The sequence below is a fragment of the Neoarius graeffei genome, chromosome 7 (genome assembly GCF_027579695.1).
Source record: "Neoarius graeffei isolate fNeoGra1 chromosome 7, fNeoGra1.pri, whole genome shotgun sequence".
Taxonomy (NCBI): domain Eukaryota; kingdom Metazoa; phylum Chordata; class Actinopteri; order Siluriformes; family Ariidae; genus Neoarius; species Neoarius graeffei.
Window position 1 is genome coordinate 61031484 of NC_083575.1, and position 19849 is coordinate 61051332.

At 44.2% G+C, this 19849-nt stretch overlaps 1 protein-coding gene across 5 annotated transcripts; it reads right to left on the bottom strand.

Moving 5' to 3' along the window:
- Positions 1-10886: 10886 nt before the first annotated feature.
- Positions 10887-18769, bottom strand: LOC132889550 (uncharacterized). Of its 5 annotated transcripts, none has more exons than XM_060926183.1 (5): positions 17865-18686; positions 13442-14472; positions 12851-12946; positions 12636-12743; positions 10887-11893 (listed from the first exon to the last, which is right to left on the bottom strand). In XM_060926183.1, the coding sequence occupies exons 2-5, from the start codon at positions 13616-13618 to the stop codon at positions 11588-11590; spliced, it is 687 nt and encodes a 228-aa protein (XP_060782166.1). In that variant the 5' UTR covers positions 13619-14472; positions 17865-18686; the 3' UTR covers positions 10887-11587. The 5 variants fall into 5 exon arrangements, with proteins under 5 accessions (XP_060782166.1, XP_060782165.1, XP_060782164.1 ...); XM_060926182.1 differs by having other exon boundaries at positions 12851-13006; XM_060926181.1 differs by lacking the exons at positions 10887-11893; positions 12636-12743; positions 12851-12946 and adding an exon at positions 18693-18769 and having other exon boundaries at positions 13625-14472; positions 17865-17904.
- Positions 18770-19849: the final 1080 nt, after the last annotated feature.

Below are 19849 nucleotides of genomic sequence, written 5' to 3' on the forward strand. Positions count from 1 at the left end.
GGAATTTTCCCTGACATCCAATTATTTCTGTTTAGTGGACTGAAAGCTACAAATATTCTATTTTTTTTAAATAGAACAATTAATGAATTTAGGGCCATGTGGCCCTAAATTCTCTGCTATTTTTGCCTGCTTCACCATAACCCAATTCAAGATACTACATGCATCATGTGGTGGGCTTTCCCCATTTGCGCAAGGCATTGTGGGATATAAATTTGAAATAGGAGAAAAAATGGACGACATGAATGAAACGTGAAAGACTGACTACAGTAACGGAAAGCGAAAAGACGTTATGTTGCGAAGGAAAGGAAATGCATGACAAAAGTAATAAATATCGGCAGTCAGTAAGCATCTCGGTGTGATCAGCTGTTCGTTTAGCAACAAAATTATGTAACTGTCAGTGCACGGTCAAGGTAAACCTGCGCATGCGCACACAGACTTCCTCTGTCTGCTTGACTGCATGAACCAAGCGATTTCATGCACGCTATTTGCTCGGGAATCCCCTCACATTAAATAACTTCCCAGCCACAGGATGGCCTGATATTTTGTGAGATATTACAGAAATAAACATCCATCACAATGATCAAATTTCAGAGGGAACTAAATTTCACCAATTGTATGAAATTGAAAGGCCGTATAAGCTTTAACTGTAATAATTTCATTGGAGTAAAACCTGGCTGTGGCAGCGGGGGCGTGGTCAAGCGCCGGTCTGTGACAGGAGGGCGGAGTTGGGGAAGGTAAGTGGCAGAATCGCTTCACCTGAGTGTGATTAACCTATGTTTTGTGTGTGTTCTCCCCAGTAAACCGCGCCCTATTTAAGGAGGGAGAGCGAGAGCAGAGGGGAGCTCATCCCCGGACGAGACGCTGTTGTGTGTGTGTGTCTCTCTATATTGTGGGAAAATATTGTTAGACTGAAAAGTGTGGCAATAAAGCCGATGTACAAACCTGATCTCTGTCCTGCCGTCCTCTGTGCTCCACCCACTCGCAAGGAACTGCCACAGTGGTGCCGAAACCTTGGAAGGTGGAGCACCTGTCCTGCAGCCCCATGGAATCCTCCCCGTTCGCGGACTTGGTCCACACCCTCGCCACGGCTCAGCAGAGCCAGCACCAGGCACTCGTCACGCTCCGGAAGGAGCAGGAGCGCCGCTTCGAATCCCTGGTGCTGGCTCAACAGGAAGACCGAGAGGCGTTCCGGCGCCTCCTCGCGTCGGCGGGGTCCACCAGCGCCCCGGCCGCGGGCCCATCTCCCATCACCTTGACTAAGATGGGCCCGCAGGACGACCCCGAGGCGTTCATCGCGTTGTTCGAACAGGTCACCGAAGCCTCGGGGTGGCCGATGGAGCAGCGCGCGGCGCGCCTCCTCCCCCTCCTGACGGGAGAGGCGCAGTTAGCCGCACTACAGCTCCCCGCCGACCACCGGCTGGCCTTCGCTGGGCTGTCCTCCAGCGCGTGGGGCGCACGCCGGAGCAGCAGCGCCAGCGCTTCGGCGCTGCGAATGGAGGAAGTCGGCAGCCCGTTCGCGTTCGGCCAGCAGCTCCGGGACGCCTGCTGGCGGTGGCTGAGGGCCGAAGATCGTGACGCCGAGGGGATCATCGACCAGGTGGCGCTGGAACAGTTCATCGCTCGCCTACCTGCCAGAACTGCGGAGTGGGTCCAGTGCCACCGCCCGGCGTTGCTGGATCAGGCCGTAGGACTGGCGGAGGATCATCTGGCGGCTGTCCCGGCGGCAGGACAACGGATGTCATCATCTTCTCTCTCTCTCTCTCTCTTCCCCCTCCTCCCGTGTCCCGTCCTCGCCCCATTCCCCCACCACGGAGGCGGGGGCCGGCTCTACCCCAGCCGGCCCGCCGCACCCGTGGTGCCCTCCCGTTTCTCCCTTCTGTGTCTGTCTCTCCCCCCCCTCAGGTGAGTGACCCTCAAACCACAGCTGCAGAGGGGAGGCCCGGGCCGGTTTGCTGGCGCTGCGGGGAACCGGGCCACCTGCAGCAACAGTGTGCCGCGATGGAGGTGGGGGCGGTGGTGCGGATCCCCGATGCGCCAGAGGCTGCCCTCGATCAGGCCGGAGCGTATTGCATACCGGTAAGTGTACAAGGGGCGACATATCAGGCGTTGGTGGATTCGGGTTGCAACTAGACCTCGATCCGCCAAAGCCTGGTGCAAGACGAGGCATTGGGGGGAGCACAAGGGGTGAAGGTGTTGTGTGTGCACGGGGATGTTCACTGCTACCCGTTGGTGTCGGTCCACATACATTTCAGAGGGGACAAATCCATAGTAAAGGCGGCGGTTAATCCTCGCCTTGCCCACTCTTTGATCTTGAGGACTGATTGGCCGGGATTCCGGGGGTTGATGGCACACCTAGTAAAGAGTGGGTCCTGCCGGTTAGCAGGGGGGGGTCCCGGTGTCGTTTTGGCTGGAGCTGCGGTCGCAGAGCCGTCTACGTCATCTCCGCGACAGAGTGAGGAGCCCCCGGCCCCTCCTCTTTCTATTGGGGAATCCCTCGCGGATTTCCCACTGTAACAATCGCGAGACGAAACTCTGCGACACGCGTTTGACCAAGTGAGAGTAATCGATGGTCAAACGCTCCAGCCGAACGCCACCCCGACCTTCCCCTATTTTTCCATTTTAAAGGATAGGTTATACCGAGTGACGCAGGACACTCAGACGAAGGAGCGTGTCACCCAGTTGTTAATTCCAAAGAGCCGCCGGGAATTGGTATTCCAGGCAGCTCACTTTAATCCCATGGCGGGACACCTCGGGCAGGATAAAACATTCGCCCGGATAATGGCCAGATTCTATTGGCCGGGGATTCGCGGCGACGTCCGTAAGTGGTGTACAGCGTGCCGCGAATGCCAGTTAGTAAATCCAGCGGCCATTCCAAAAGTGCCCTTGCGCCCCCTACCATTAATCGAGACCCCGTTTGAAAGAATTGGGATGGATCTCGTCGGGCCATTAGATCGGTCAACACGAGGGTACCGCTTTATATTGGTTCTGGTGGACTATGCAATGCGATACCCGGAAGCGGTGCCTCTTCGCAATATCTCCGCACGTAGTATTGCAGAGGCCCTCTTCCACGTCATCTCCCGGGTCGGAATCCCGAAAGAGATTCTGACTGACCAAGGCACCTCGTTTATGTCATGAACACTGGCCGAACTGTATGGGCTACTGGGTATTAAGCCGATCCGCACCAGTGTGTATCACCCGCAGACGGACGGTTTAGTCGAACGGTTCAACTGCACCCTCAAGAATATTATCAAAAAATTCGTAAGTGAGGACGCACGTAACTGGGATAAGTGGCTCGAACCCTTATTGTTTGCAGTGCGAGAGGTCCCCCAAGCCTCCACGGGGTTCTCCCCATTTGAATTACTGTATGGGCGTAAGCCGCGCGGCATCTTAGATGTACTGTGGGAAAATTGGGAGGAGGGACGTTCGCAGAGCAAAAATGAAATTCAATACATTATGGATCTGCGCGCAAAACTCCACACGCTCACCCACTTAACTCAGGAGAATTTGCGGCAGGCCCAGGAATGGCAAACCCGCCTGTACAACAAGGGCACGCGCCTTAGAGAGTTCACTCCGGGAGATAAGGTACTCGTCCTGTTGCCCACGTCGAGCTCCAAATTAATCGCCAAGTGGCAAGGGCCCTTCGAGGTCACACAGCGAGTCAGGGACGTCGACTATGAGGTTAGGCGAACAGACAGGGAGGGGGCGCTACAGATCTACCACCTCAATCTGCTGAAGCTCTGGAACGAGGAGGTCCCCATGGCGTTGGTGTCGGTAGTTCCGGAGAAGGCGGAGCTGGGGCCGGAGGTCCAAAAAGGGTCATTGGCATCTCGCACCTCTGCGGTCCCCTGTGGAGACCACCTCTCCCCGATCCAACTCACGGAGGTCGCCCAGTTGCAGGCCGAATTTTCGGATGTGTTCTCGCCCCTGCCCGGTCGCACCAACCTCATAAAACACCACATCGAGACGCCCCCGGGGGTGGTAGTGCGTAGCTGTCCTTATAGATTACCCGAACACAAAAAAAGGTGGTTCGGGAAGAACTTCAGGCCATGCTCGAAATGGGCATCGTCGAGGAGTCCCACAGTGACTGGAGCAGCCCGGTGGTCTTGGTTCCCAAGGCCGACGGCTCGGTCCGGTTCTGTGTGGACTATAGAAAAGTCAACGCGGTGTCTAAATTCGACGTGTACCCAATGCCTTGTATTGATGAGCTGCTCGATCGACTAGGCACGGCTCGCTTTTACTCGACACTGGATTTGACGAAGGGATATTGGCAGATCCCCTTGACTCCATTATCCCGGGAAAAAACGGCCTTTTCCACACCGTTCGGCTTACACCAGTTCGTCACACTTCCGTTTGGGGCGCCCGCTACGTTTCAGCGGCTGATGGACCGGATCCTCCGGCCCCACGCCACCTATGCGGCCGCTTACTTAGATGACATCATCATTTATAGTAATGACTGGCAGCGGCACCTGCAACACCTGAGGGCCGTCCTTAGGTCGCTGAGGCGGGCGGAGCTCACTGCCAACCCGAAGAAGTGTGCGATTGGGTGGGTGGAAGTACGGTATCTGGGCTTCCACTTGGGTAACGGGCAGGTGCGTCCCCAAATTAATAAGACAGCAGCGATTGCGGCCTGCCCGAGGCCCAAGACCAAAAAGGGGGTGAGACAGTTCCTGGGGCTGGCTGGCTATTATCGTAGGTTTATACCTAATTATTCGGACGTCACCAGCCCGCTGACTAACCTCACTAAAAAGGGGGCGCCAAATCCGGTCCAGTGGACGGAGCAGTGCCAGCGGGCTTTCTCTGAGGTAAAGGCTGCACTGTGTGGGGGGCCACTTTTGCACTCCCCTGACTTCTCTCTCCCTTTTTTGTTACAGACGGATGCGTCGGACAGAGGGCTGGGGGCCGTTTTGTCCCAGCAGGTGGGGGGAGAGGATCGCCCAGTATTATACATCAGCCGAAAGCTGTCGGTGCGTGAGGGGCGCTACAGCACCATCGAGAAAGAGTGTCTGGCGATCAAGTGGGCGGTCCTCGCCCTCAGTTACTACCTGCTGGGGCGCTCTTTCACCCTCTGTTCGGACCACGCGCCCCTCCAGTGGCTCCACCGCATGAAGGATGCCAACGTGCGGATCACCCATTGGTATCTAGCACTCCAACCTTTCAACTTCAAGGTGGTCCACAGGCCGGGGGCGCAGATGGTCGTGGCGGACTTCCTCTCCCGTCAAGGGGGGGGGGGGGGGGGGAGTCGGCTGCGGGCCGGACGGGCGCCCGGCCTGAGTCGGGCGGTGGGGGTATGTGGCAGCGGGGGCGTGGTCAAGCGCCGGTCTGTGACAGGAGGGCAGAGTTGGGGAAGGTAAGTGGCAGAATCGCTTCACCGGAGTGTGATTAACCTATGTTTTGTGTGTGTTCTCCCCAGTAAACCGCACCCTATTTAAGGAGGGAGAGCGAGAGCAGAGGGGAGCTCATCCCCAGACGAGACGCTGTTGTGTGTGTGTGTGTGTGTGTGTGTGTGTGTCTCTCTCTATATTGTGGGAAAATATTGTTAGACTGAAAAGTGTGGCAATAAAGCCGATGTACAAACCTGATCTCTGTCCTGCCGTCCTCTGTGCTCCACCCACTCGTAAGGAACTGCCACACTGGCATATGAAGACACAATTCAGTTCTTGTGACGTGGACACAAGTGTGTTTATGGAGGATTTTACAGGGGCTTTGAATGTAGCGCAATCAGAGTTTAGAACTAAAACGATGTCATTTTTCATTCTTACATTTTTATACACATGCTGCAACTGATATGATAGTAAATAAAACAAGAAATATTCACAATCATTTTGTCTACCATTATTTGATGATATTTTATTTTCTTCAAATTGGATTTTATCTTCTTGATTAACAAGCCATAAACCATTTGTGTTATCACATCCCAGTTATATTAATTAAAATCAGTCTACAATTTTGGTATCCTGTTGAAAGATTGAAAGGTTTATGAAATACTGTTTGATTGCTCAATACATACCTGTTTTGCAAATTTATGATGTTTCACAGACCCTCAGGTAGACACCAGGATCTTGCTTTATACAAGATAAGTAATTAATTACTCAAACTTCATAAAAGACAAAGCAATCACTGATTGGAACAGAAGAAACGCATCCTGAATGTATAGATCAGGGAAAGTCAAATTTATTTGGACAGTCGCAGTACAGCATGGGATCTTTCCTGGAGAACAGCAAAGAAATGCTTTAGCTGTTGAACCATCACACACCTCAAAACTGACGTATTGATGTTCATCACACATTTACATTTGTACCATTCTAAAGAATCAGTTTGTCTCAATGCAATCATCACAAACATCTACAGAAGCAAAAACAGATCTGCCAAAATGTTATCCTTAAAGAAACATCAAAAAAGCTAATATGAATGCAATACTAACAAATTCCAGATATGAAAAACTCAATGAAGTGTCAGATGTAAAAAAAACTAAGTAACTGAATAAAATATTAACAATGTAGCAAAAAAGAGAGTAAAGTTTTTTCATTTTCCATTGGTCATCTCTGCTCAAGTAGGTAAGTAGTAGTTCAGCTGAAAGATAGGCAGGCAATAAAAAGCCAAAACGCTCAGGTGGGCCCCAGAATCTGAAGGGCTTTAGATGCCTGGAGATGGCTTCTCAGCTATTTCCAGGCACATTTTTGTGATCTTCAAAGGCCAAATTACACGAGACATTAGTTGATAATTACATGCAGAGTGCGAATTACCCCACCATAATTGGGGGGTACCATCATGGTCCACTATCATATCAATCGCCCCCCAGTCCTGTCCCGTCTCGTCTATGGAAGTCGGTGTCAGTAACTCAACACAATAACTCTGAACAATAATTTTTAATGTCATTAAGAAGCATGACAAACCATACAGTACTACCACAGAAGAAAAACAGCAGTACAACCTGATAATCTTCTTTGTCAGAACAAACTGGGTATCAACACTACAAATGAGTCACATACAGTATATACACACATGCAGAACAGTCCTGCTGAATGTCTTGCTCTCTTTCGTCCTGCTGTGCCTCTCCTGTCTGCTGGGAACCCATTTTCTTTATTCACATGAACAGTGTATAAAACCTAACTGCACCTACACTTGTACTGTAATTGTCTGTAGATATTAGTGCTAATATTTACTACTCACTCTTTTAGCACCAAAAAAATGCCTGATGTCTGGCCCTTTTCTTTTCCTCATGTTTGGCCTACTGTCTGTGAATAAAATCAAACAGGGTACTCAGATGAAACTATGAATATCTTAAAAATAATACAAAAGGAATGTAAGTAAAAACAATAGAAAACATCCATGTACTATTTTGCCTAGGCTAGCCTACTACCTGGCTCTTTTTTATGTTGCCCCCAGTCCCCAGAGGTTCTGACTGTAATTTTACATAGGCTTAGCTAGGCCTACATCAGAACTTCTTGTGCCTAATCACACACACAGGATGGGCCTATGTGCCAAATGAATTTCAGAAGAGCACAATTTATTCATGATAAAATGAGAATGGAAACATATGGAGTTCTTCTCCTTTGAAATGAGAATCGTTTCTATACCACACTGTAATAAGCTTGATTTAAATAGAGACTTAGCTTATCTTGCTAACTAACGTTGGTAACTAACATTAACGTCCGTCCACTGTAGCCTTCTGGCCTCAGTGGGTAAGTAATTACGCGTATAAAGATGTGACATGAGCTGAAAGAACAAATCACTTTAATAAATGAAAGTTGTAAAATAACACATTTTCACCAGGCTAAAAGTTGGTTAGCAACTAACATTACCAATGCACGTCTTCTGCTGCAAACCACAGACTGTATAAATTGCTGCAAACCCATGGACTGTATCTGATGAATCAACTGAATATGGTGTGGACTAGAAGCTATTGCTTCTAGCGCAGGGCTTTTCAAAGTGTGCGGCACGTCTCCCCTAGGGGGCACCAGAGTTCTTCAGGGGGGGCGCAACGTGAGGAAAAATAAACCAGAATAAGTTACTATTGCGGACATTTAGCGAACTTCAACTAGCCTTTGCCAGAGACAAAATGGATCGATTTTTGGCACCTAAAGCTGCAGTGAGTGAGGAGACAGAGTCTGGGCCAAGTAAAAAAAGAAGGAAGTATGACCACGATTATTTAAAGTTTGGATTTTCATGGACTGGATCTGAAGATACTCCACTGCCACAGTGTGCTGCCTGCCAAGAGGTGCTAGCTAATGATGCTGTGAGATCTTTAAAATGTGTAAAACAAGATGTTTAAAAAAAGCACAGATGTTTAAAATGTGTAAAAAAAAAAAAAACGTTCTCAAAAAGCACAGATGTGTAAAAAAAAAAGATGTTTGAATAAAGCTCATATGTTTTAAATGTATAAAAAAGATGTTCTCAAAAAGCACAGATGTTTAAAATGTGTAAAAGAAAAAAATAAAAATGTGTACAACAACCATTTTTTTAAAATACGAATGGAACATTAAGTATAGCAACAACAAAAATTGGGGGGGGGGGGGGGGGCGCGCTGTTGTTTATTTGCTCTCTGCAGGGGGGGGCGCGCTGTTGTTTATTTGCTCTCTGCAGGGGGGGGCTGACTCTCCCACACTGAGAACCCCTGCTCTAGTGCGTTCTAGCGCTGCGGTGACTAAAAATGGTACGGGCCACAATAGGGGTGTCTGTCTGAAATCACACACATCACATCACATTATCTCTAGCCGCTTTATCCTTCTACAGGGTCGCAGGCAAGCTGGAGCCTATCCCAGCTGACTACGGGCGAAAGGCGGGGTACACCCTGGACAAGTCACCAGGTCATCACAGGGCTGACACAGACACAGACAACCATTCACACTCACATTCACACCTACGGTCAATTTAGAGTCACCAGTTAACCTAACCTGCATGTCTTTGGACTGTGGGGGAAACCGGAGCACCCGGAGGAAACCCACGCGGACACGGGGAGAACATGCAAACTCCGCACAGAAAGGCCCTCGCCGGCCCCGGGGCTCGAACCCAGGACCTTCTTGCTGTGAGGCGACAGCGCTAACCACTACACCACCGTGCCGCCTGTCTGAAATCGATTTACATTAAAATGTTCCTACAATAAGAATGCCGAATGGGAGTTGGTTTGAATTATATATTCCTTTTCACAATATCAGAAAAAATATCAGACCCCCCCCAAAACTTATATTTTTGTCTCTTTGGGGGGTACTGGGTCTTCATTGGGGGGTATAGTACCCCCCAGTACCCCCGTAATTCGAACTATGATTAGATGACAAACTGAATATAATTTACAAGAAAATATCAGAAGATTTAAGAAAACATGCTTAAAGTTATACCCAAGAAACACACAGGTCAGTTCCATGTCTCAAAAAAAAGTATTTTGGGGGGTGGGGTGGGGGGTGTTAAGGATGGTTACAACTTACTGGTACTTATATATAGATACTATAATAACACTCGTGAAAAATTATGTCAACAATGACTATTTTTATATGATGTTTATAATAAGTCTATAAGATAATTCAGTAATTAACAACACAACTATTCTTACAGAATAGAGTTAAAATTTTGAGGACGAGATTCAAAGTAACTTTGTAACAATATGACTTTTAAAATGACTCAAAACTAGACATGGTCATATCATTTGGCATTCAGACTAAAATCTGCTGGACTAGAACTTAGAAGAAAATAAAAACTCCATTAAAATATAAATCTACATCTTACAAAGCATATGACTATGACTGTCGCTCTTATTATGAATAAAAAAAATGCACATAATAATAACAACCACTGATTGGCAGTTTGGCACTTAACATAGTATTGTACTGCAAAGTTTCATGTAAACTGAACTCTGACAGGAAATGTAGTCTTTCCTCTTCAATCTCCTACATTTCCCCGAAGACAGGAAGACGGGTTGCATGAGAGGGTTGTTTTTCCGCTCACAGATGTGTCACTTCTTAATCTTCCGAACTTCTGACTTTTAATCTCAGCACTTCTGAGGGGTTTATTCTCCCAAATATATGACTTTAGAATTTCTGGGGGGTTTCTCATTTATTTATAGTAAATAATAATATCGTAGCATCCAGTAAATAATATTAAAGTGAAAAAAGAAACCCTGTTCTGAACTTCAGCAGATGAGGTAAACCTGCACTGAAAAAAAAGACCTGTTAAATTAACACAAAAAAAATCTTGTACATCGGTTGCACTTATTAAAATCATATCCACTAAGACCAATTAAGTCATGTTCAGTCAAACAGAATTTTTTTGTGTTGATCAACATAATTTTTATATGTGAAACTGATGCAAAAGATTTTTATCAGTCAAACATGATTTTTTTTGTTTTGACGGACATAATGTTTGTGTGCAACCGATGTACAAGATTTTTTCATGCTATGTTTTAAAAACTATTGTATGTCAAACTAACATTATTTCTAAAACATCATCTTCCTCAATAAGGTCATACAATCAACCACAACCGGAGTAGAAATTACGAACATTTATTTAACCATTTGCACGCACCTGATGAGATGCCAAACTGACATGGCCTTGTAACCCGTTGAAAAAGAAATATAAAGCCCTTTAAAAGCTTGAAGGCATTTCACAAGGTAATGGCAACAATTGTGGATTTTTTTAAACATATCCTTTGCCTTGCACATTTCGAAATTGCATGTCATTGCAACAAACTGAAAAAAGGCCTACAACACTTCCACAGCGACAGACCGATATTAAATTATCCAGTCCAGGAAGTCCTTTGAAAATACAAGACAGTGAAATGCCTTTAAATGTTGAGCAGGACGCAAACAGAAAGGGGTAGAAAGGCCGCAACCAATGTATACATTACTGTTATCCCCTAATCTGAACAAAAATTAGAGATACACTGTACATACCTGCAGATGTGCATATTTTAAGCTCAATGTCTGCTTAACACAAAAAAATGTCACACATTAACGCATTTTCCAGACCCTAGGTGAAACATAAACGTAAAATAAAGCCCAATAGCAACTTCAATGCATTTCCCAAGAAAATGGCAAACGTCTGCAGGCAAACTTTACATATTCCATTCACTTAAAAATTGCAAGACATTGCAACCAACTGAAAGAAAATGATTTTAACACATACACACTTTAATGCCTACAAAACTTTGGTGGGGAAAGACTGATTTAAATATCCAGTCCAGGAAGTCCTCTGAAAATACAAGTGCAATGCCATCAAAAGTTGAACACAGGAATGCAAATAGAAAGAGAGAGGTAGAAAGGCCGCAGCTGCTGTATACATTGCTGTTTTCCCCACGATTAGAGCAAAAAAAGGAAAAAAAAAAAATACATGCCTGCAGATGTGCAAGTTTTTAAGCTCAATGTCTGCTTAACAGAAAAATGTGGAGAAAAAGGTTTCTTTTGTGAACATATTTTTCTTCCTTCCAATCAGTTGTGCAAAATTCCATTGATTTATTTAGCTATAACAAAACATTTTGTATTCACGTTCAGTAGTAAGTATTCAAGTTTCTTTCCGATTGCTTACACAGAAAAACAGAACTTACCGCACAATAGCGAAACTCACAAAATTGTGTTTTAGCAATTGGAAGAAAGAAGCATCACAGTTGGAGTCTTTTTAACAGGGCTTGGCATTTTTTTGACATGATGGTGCCCTCCAGCTCCATGATGATCTTCTGCAGAACCTCAAATGTATATTTGAGTTCTTTAGGATAATCCAGATTTAAAGCATAAATGAGCCCAAACAGCGTTGCTGCTGCTAAAGCCACATTGTCCAGTTCCAGCAATACCTGCTGCCCCTCCAGGATGATCCCAATGTCAGGATGGTCGAAGATGTGGCACTTCACGACAAAAATCCCCACCGTTGTTTCTTCCATTGCTCTCTGAATCTGACTTTCATCTTCTTCCTGCAAAGTAAGATAAAATGATATAGTGAGAATGGGAGAATGAGAACAAATCTATTAAAAACATATCCATACATTGAACTTCCATAGAGCATTCCGTTTCTATAACGGATTGGATCAGCTTTACTCCCCCCCCCCCCCCAGAAGTGAGTGCACACCCTCTCATCTTTTAATGGGACATTATAGAAATTAAATGATGTGTGTATGCTCAGCTGTATTCAGAGGACATAAAACTATAAAAACAGAATAAATATCACCGGTGCTAACATGTGAAGTGTGTATTGCATATTGTGCCAAATGTCCACAATCTCTTCCCTGTGCATGGGCCATAGTGAAATAAAGAGAGAGATATTGGTGAATTTGAAAACCACATTAGCTACCCAACTTGTGGCGTTAGGCTGGGCCCATCATAACAAAAAAGATGCCCTTTGACATATAGCCTCACTGGACCTGTGACTCTCGCGCGTGTTTCCAAGACAATGCAGGTCAACTGGATAGAAATGTGGGCATCTCCGGGGTGAATTGAAAATCAATACTTGAGTAGTTCCATCAACAAAATTCTACAGGGTCTTGGCTTTACAGGGATATCAGCCATTTGATGATGGGCTTAAGTTTGTAAACACAGGGGCCACTAAAGCGGACGCTGTGCAACTTTGCAGAAAGCCGAACATAACCCAAAATGTTAACTGACTACTTTTTTTTTTTTTTTAGAGTCAGTCTAAAAAATGGGACAATTTACACTTACCACAAGTTCTCGAATAAGATTGCTCGGGTCCTCATTGAGGTAAATGCACAGCGCTTTCAGCAGGCACTCCCGCCCAACATCAACATCGTCAGCATAACCATCACCATCCTAAGTAAAGAGGGATGAGGGGACAACAACATTTTATCAGACAAACCATTTACTTCACTACACACATCACTGCAATTTTCATCCCACAATAGTGAGGCTATTCTTACCTGAGTAATTGATGACAAAACTCTCTTTAGATGTGTGCCAATCTGGCCAGCTCTCTTCTTGAAAAGCTTCACAAGCTTGTCAGATAGTATGTCTAACTGCGAAAGAAATTTGGACTGTAAGGGTATCGTCATAATCCGTTTGAATTCGGCATTGATCTGAAAACAATGAATAAAGAGGCATACTGGTATTATTGCTTGAATCCCCCTCAAACCCTAATTTCACCCCATTAATGAAATGCTCAAACACAAAGAATTGTTAGCCTCCTGTGGAATGAACAAGTCAGAAAACACTATCCAATAGTTTTGAGCATCCCATTCAAGATTTTTGAATAATGCCATGCATGTTCCACATCTCTCCCCTGAAGGTGAGCCTTCAGGGAGGCTACAGAAACATGTTTTCAAATTCATCTTGCTCAAAGGTTTTTCCAGCATCTCCCAACCAACCTTAATTTTCACAGTTATTTGTAAAGGAAATTGATACATACTAACAATGCACACAAATTGTACTAAACACAACCCATTTCCATGAACCACGTTTGCTTTAGCCAACTTCATTTCAGAATCAGTCAGTTTGCAGTTATATTGCCTTACCTCGTGTACATCAAAGAGGGCTGGCCATCTTTGCTGGACCTCATGGATCATGGGTGCGTTGCAAACGACTTCTTTTCTCCGGTAAGCAAAAGTCTTCTCCATTTTCATCTTTATCTCTCTGCTATTTTTCATCTGAACGTTGTACGTAAGTTCCACTCGAAGTTTCTCAAGGGACATATCATTTTCTCCTGTAGGGTAAGCCGGGCAGTAGTTGACTTCAGATCTCTTCGGTTTTTTTAATGCCAAGAGCAGGACTTGTTTTGACTCCTGGTGTCCCCTGAACAGAGTTGATCATTACCTCTGGACATCCCAGTTTCCTCAAACGAGAACGGTACATTGCCAGTTTGTTCTTCAGGCTAATTTTCCACCCTGCATATCCAGTGAATGAGTTTTCCTCAGCTAGGCAAGGGTGCTTGGAAATGAGCGCTTTCCCAACCATGCTAAACTGCCTATCCGTGGCAGAAACACCATACTTGACTATTTCTTGAGTTAGTCCATGGAGAATGTCTGATTTAAGTTTCGGGTCTGCGTCTGCACAAAGCAAAGTACGCATCTCCCTGTACACTGCATCTGCCTTCTGGAGTTTCAATTCAGCATCGTAAGAAAACATCGGGCAGTGGAAGGTGGAAGGCCAAAGTGACCTTGACCCAGATGGCTCAGAATCTGGGGAAGAGATTACATCCGTGTCAGCACTGCTAAGCGATGGGGATGAGGGCCCCTCAAAATCAGAAATCGTGGAGGGAGCAGCAGTGGAGATGGGGCGAGTAGTATTCATACACGTGAAAGTATCTGGAACTATTCTAATTGTCCCTCTATCTTGTACTTCATTCATGGAAGTAAGGTTCATAAAGTCATTCCCAAACAGTGGGTCCATGAACTGTAGTCTGAAATTGGATGTTAAACCACACTGCCTCTTTACTTCACAAACCAGGTCCTCTATTGCTCCAGGAAGTCCACTTGGGAATGTCAATCTTTGGCACGTGTTGTCCGCCAGAACAATTTTCAGTATTGCTGGAGAACTCATGGCCAGTCTGCCAAGACAATAAAAAATATGAACAGTTAAATACGTAGAAAGACACCATCCTTGTTAATAAGGTTGGGTTGACCGGAGACAGTTGCAACACTTTTTGCATGTGGTTCTGTTACTCAAACATTTTGGATTTTTTTTCTCATACAATAACCTTACATCTATATTCTTCACAATTTGTATTTGAATGCAAGTCGGCAAATGTTGCAATTGCCCACAGTACTGGAGACAGTTGCAACATTGGTTGGGGATGGTTGTAACACATTACAAATGCAGTGTAAATCCAGTTTTAATAAAATGATTGTTATTAATGCATTAAGATAAGGCCCCTGTTATATACAGTATTTGCTGTTAACAGAATGGCATTGACCAGTTTGTACTGTATTATTAAAGACTCTAATGTCGTAGTAGTGTAGTACTGTTTTAAAGTCTTTTTAATGATTAGTACAGCATTCTACCCGTGGAATGGTGTGCAATATGTGGCTACGAATGTAGCTTAGTTTTATTTAAATACATCCTGAAGCGCTTATGCAATCTGTTTGCTTTTTGTCTGCAATAGGAATCCAACTAAGCATGTACAAGTATCACTATAACTTGTTTCTAGTGAAGAAAACCTGCATGTGGAAACCATCGTGTTGCTACTGCCCCAGGTCTCCCCAAATTCTTAACAATCAATATTGCACATAAATTCAACTGCAATGTGAAGACTTGCAACAAAAAGATAAAGTAAAAGGGCATTTATATAAAACTTAAATTCAACTAACCTTTAATGAGGATATGTCTTTTTAACGCAACCATGCGACTTGATCCAACAAAGTAATCAGCCAATGGATAAGGGTCACAGAGGTCAGTGATAGTCACAAGCTTTAATTCTCTTGCTGGTGACACACTCAGCTCAAAGGCTCTGTAGTGCCCATTATACCACCCACAAAGTAATTTGAGAAAGAGGAGCAGCTGTTCATTTTCAACACACATCTGAATGATTTCAGCAAACTCTGTCAATCCACTTACTGATCCATAAGTTACTATCATCCCTTTTTCATAGAGTATGCCACTGCTACATGCCTTCTTGGCAAGGTGCACCACAGATGCACTGGGAAATTTTGCCCTAAAAGCCTGTGCCACGTCCTCCTTCAGGACACTGACTGGTACAGTGGACACATGGGGTACATCAAGGGTAGATTTACCATATGAGGGGGAATTCATGTGAAAACCAAGCATATATTGGTGTTTCGAGGCCAAAGTCAGTGGCACATTCTTAAAGCAATGTGTGTGCTTCACAACCCGCTTGAAAAAGCCATGTTTCGCTTCAAATCGAAGTGTCCAGAGTACAACTAGAGGGCCGAAATTCCTCATCAAGACAGGATAATGCTCTACTAAATGGTGCTTTGGAAGGAGTTGAACATCAGGGAACAATGCCTTATATCTGGTCCTGTGCTCAATTATTTTGCTGTGAAGGTATGAAATGGATTCATCGTTGTGTACTGGGCCAAAAACAAGCTCAACAATGTCTTTGAGATCCATTAATACCAGCCATGCCGGCTCATCATCTGGAACAAAGGAGCCAATCAAAAATGGCAGGAGCCGTAAAAGGCACCAATTTTCGTGAGCATTTCCACCAATACTTTTCCGACTAGAGATGTTCTGTGGCAGCACATGGGGTTTGTTTGTTTTATCTGACCACTTATAAGGGAAAGCCAAGATAGCTTGATTCAAATCATGCAGTGTAAAAAGCTTCTTTGATATCATTGACCCCAAGCAGTATGCAAGCTCGACGGGAACAATCCCTTCAAGAAGATCATGTGCAACATCTGGAGGATATCCAGAGACGACATGAAAATGAGACAGGGTTTTTGTCAAAACACACTCTCTTTTCACTCCACAGCAATGCACATTAGTCTCAAGAGCAGCTTTAACGTGAGAAGTATAACACTCTTTCGTTCTGAGGCTTAAAGCACCAGATGTCAAAGGGCTGGATTGTGTTTCACCACGTTTTGCAGTGCAAAACCGACAAATATTCGCCTGAAAAATTCTCAACGAAGCCTGCGATACTGTGTGCACCTAAATTATCTGCCACGACACAATGTAGTGTGCCTTTAAGACACTTGCCTAACAAAGGTACATACACGCCAAAGTCTTCCAGTACTTTCACATCTCGCAGGAGAGGTTCTAACACTTTGTCAAAATCATATGTTTTTACATCAACACTCTTGCAAAGTACTGTAAGAAATATTGATGATAATGATGAGTGGGAACCAGGTGGTAGGTTGCCTAAAACCCAATAAATTCCACAAAGCTTCTGTTTGTTTCGAGAAGTCCCCAACGGATTGCAAGTTTCAAAGTCGTCAACAAACAGGCGCAATGATAATCTCAATTCGTCAGAATTCAAAAAAGCATTACTCCTGAAATATACACCATCTTCAGGGGACCTTAATTCAAACAAAGGCTTGAGCTGAGTTTCCCGCTGACCTCTATGGTTGTCAATGACTTTATCAAGTATCACCTGGCAGTTCAGTGTGTTCTGCAAAGACTTAAGAAGGGGGACATACTGAAAAGTGTGTTTTTTCTTGTGGTCTAGTGTATAAGTAACTGGTTCCACAATGCTGAATTCTTTCTTATAGTAGGTTTTACGTTGATGTGTGGTACTGAGTGTGCCACCCTTTTCAATGGCTTTATGAACAGGGTTAGATATCGCTGCTGTGACTATTTCAGTTACCACCGAGTCATCAACCTGTAGGTTGTGACGTTCAAATATTGTATTTAATAAGTCCTGAAAGAGTGAAGCTGATGCAGTGGTTAGTAAGAAGTGGAGGTCCTGTAAAAAATCATCAACTGCTGTACCAGGCACATGCACCAAATGTTCCAATTTCAATAAAGCTGCAGCAAGCTGCTTCTGAAGTGTATTTGGAACTTGACTGTGAGGGATTGTTTGCTCTACAGGTGGAACAATCTCTTCCACACCCTTTGCCACACCCAAATCAGATGATGTTGAGGGTACAGTAGTTCTCTTCACAATTTCAGGTCTAAAATCAGCTATGCTATGTGGATTATGGTGGCGACTCTTGTGTGACTTAAATGTGCCATAAACACTTGTTCAAAAATTACAGTCTGTGAACATGCAAGACACAACTTCATTTTTCTTCAGGTGTGTGTTGATGTGAATGAAATACTCCCTTTCGTTGGGCAAATTGCAACATTTACATATATGACAAGAGAAGGTAGTTAACTCATCTAAAGTCTGAACAACTTGTGTGCCATGCACTCTACTTTGATGGACAATCAGAGCGTTCCATGTTTTAAAAGTACAGGGACAATCTGTATATGTGCAGGGGTAGTTTGTGGTGCAGCCAAAGTGGGGATGATGGAGTTTGTAATGGGCAAGAAGATGAGACCTACTTTGAACAGCTGACGGACATGCCTTGCACTGCCACATTTACTGTGAGAAAGAGAAAGGGATTAATATTTGGTCCAATACAGTAAATCAGCGATGGGCAACTTGCATGATAAAGAGGGCCACAATTTTTCATCACCACCATCAGAGGGCCACATGACCGCACACTTCAACTAATCAGATATGAGAGAAGTTACAAAATAATTTTAAATAAGAACAAAATATTTGTATATTCTTATGTCTGTATGTTTATTGAACCAACATACATTTATTTAATATTTTCCACACTGAAATGCATTTTTAACATAATGCTCGTCTTGTTAAACGACAAACACAAGTTTGTTTTAAAAGAAACAAAGTGCAAAGGGCTCAAATTCAATGAGGCAAAAAACTAAAAACACAGCAGCCCAACATTAAGTGCAACTTAATGAGATACTTGTGGTTTTGCCTGCTGGCGCACAATAGACTGGATATCAATATCAATCTTTGTGCATCCAATCCGCATCAAATGAAAAAGAGCATCATCCGTGAATCTGTTCCTCTCTTTTGACTTAATGTGCTTCATTGTTGAAAAGCTGCTCTCACAAATGTAAGTGCTCCCAAACATGTGTTGCCCCTTTTCCACCAAAGCAGTTCCAGGGCTGGTTCGGGGCCAGTGCTTAGTTTGGAACCGGGTTTTCTGTTTCCAATGACAAAGAACTGGCTCTGGGGCCAGAAAAATCGGTTCCAGGCTAGCACCAACTCTCTGCTGGGCCAGAGGAAAGAACCGCTTACGTCAGCGGGGGGGCGGAGTTGTTAAGACCAACAACAATAACAAGACCGCGAAAGATCACCATTTTTAAGCGACGAGAAGCAGCAGCTATACAAATGCGAAGTCATCCATTATTATTGTTGTTGCTGCTTCTTCCGTGTTGTTTTTGCTTTCTTCTTCTTTGGAGTTTTACGGCAGCCGGCATCCAAATAGTTGCATTGCTGCCATCTATAGGATTGATGCCTACTTAAGGCCCAATTACACTATATCCTACTATATAGCCCTGTCCAATAAAAACTTTAAGAAAAATCGTCTTCCCTTTCCACTTGATCCTATTTCTAAAATGCTTTTCAACGTCACCTCTTCCAAACCAAGTCCATGCAACTGTGTGAGCAGTTCCTGTCTTTGACTGTCATAATTTCTGCAAAAGAGTATGACATGATGAACTGTCTCAGGTTCCTGACAAGAACACAGACCATTCTGATGGTTTCCCAATAAAAACAAAATGCTATTTAAAAATGTATGCCCAATTCTCAACCTTGCAAAAATAACTTCCTCCTTTCGATTACTCCCTCTTTTACAACCAACTGAGTCAGTTACTCTACTAGAAATTGAGAATAGATGCCTACCCTTTGTTTCTTGTTGCCAACTCTGTTGCCATTTTAAAATTGTTTCTTGCCACACAATACTTTTGCCCTCTGATTTTGATAACTTTATATTTACATCTATGGACTCTCTTTGACAAGCTTTCTTGGCTAATTTATCCACTTTTTCATTAGATGTGACACCTACATGAGCTGGGACCCATATAAACGACACCTCTATCCCTCTTCTTTTCACCTCACTAATTATCAGTAAAATCTCATAAATGAGATCCTGTCTGCTTTTTGATGAACCTTTTCCAATGCACCTAATAGCTGACACAGAGTCACTACATATCAGTACTTTCTGATTCTGTATCTGTTCAGCCCACTGTATTGCCATTAGGATTGCATAGAGCTCCACAGTAAATACACTTAAAAAATCTGAGGTTCTTTTAAAAGCTTGAAAATTAAAACTCTGAACAAAAAAGGCTGACCCTGTAGCTCCTGTTTCTTGGTCTTTTGACCCATCAGTAAAAATTAATATATGGTTCTCATATCTTTCTCTTACATGACACTGAAATTCAAATGCCAAGTCTACCTCAGGATTTTCCATCTTAATTTCAAGCAACTTCAAGTCAATCTCTGGACCCTCCAA

Coding starts and splice junctions, on each gene's coding strand:
- LOC132889550 (XM_060926179.1), bottom strand. CDS start 16,217: ATGATATCAAAGAAGCTTTTTACACTGCATGATTTGAATCAAGCTATC.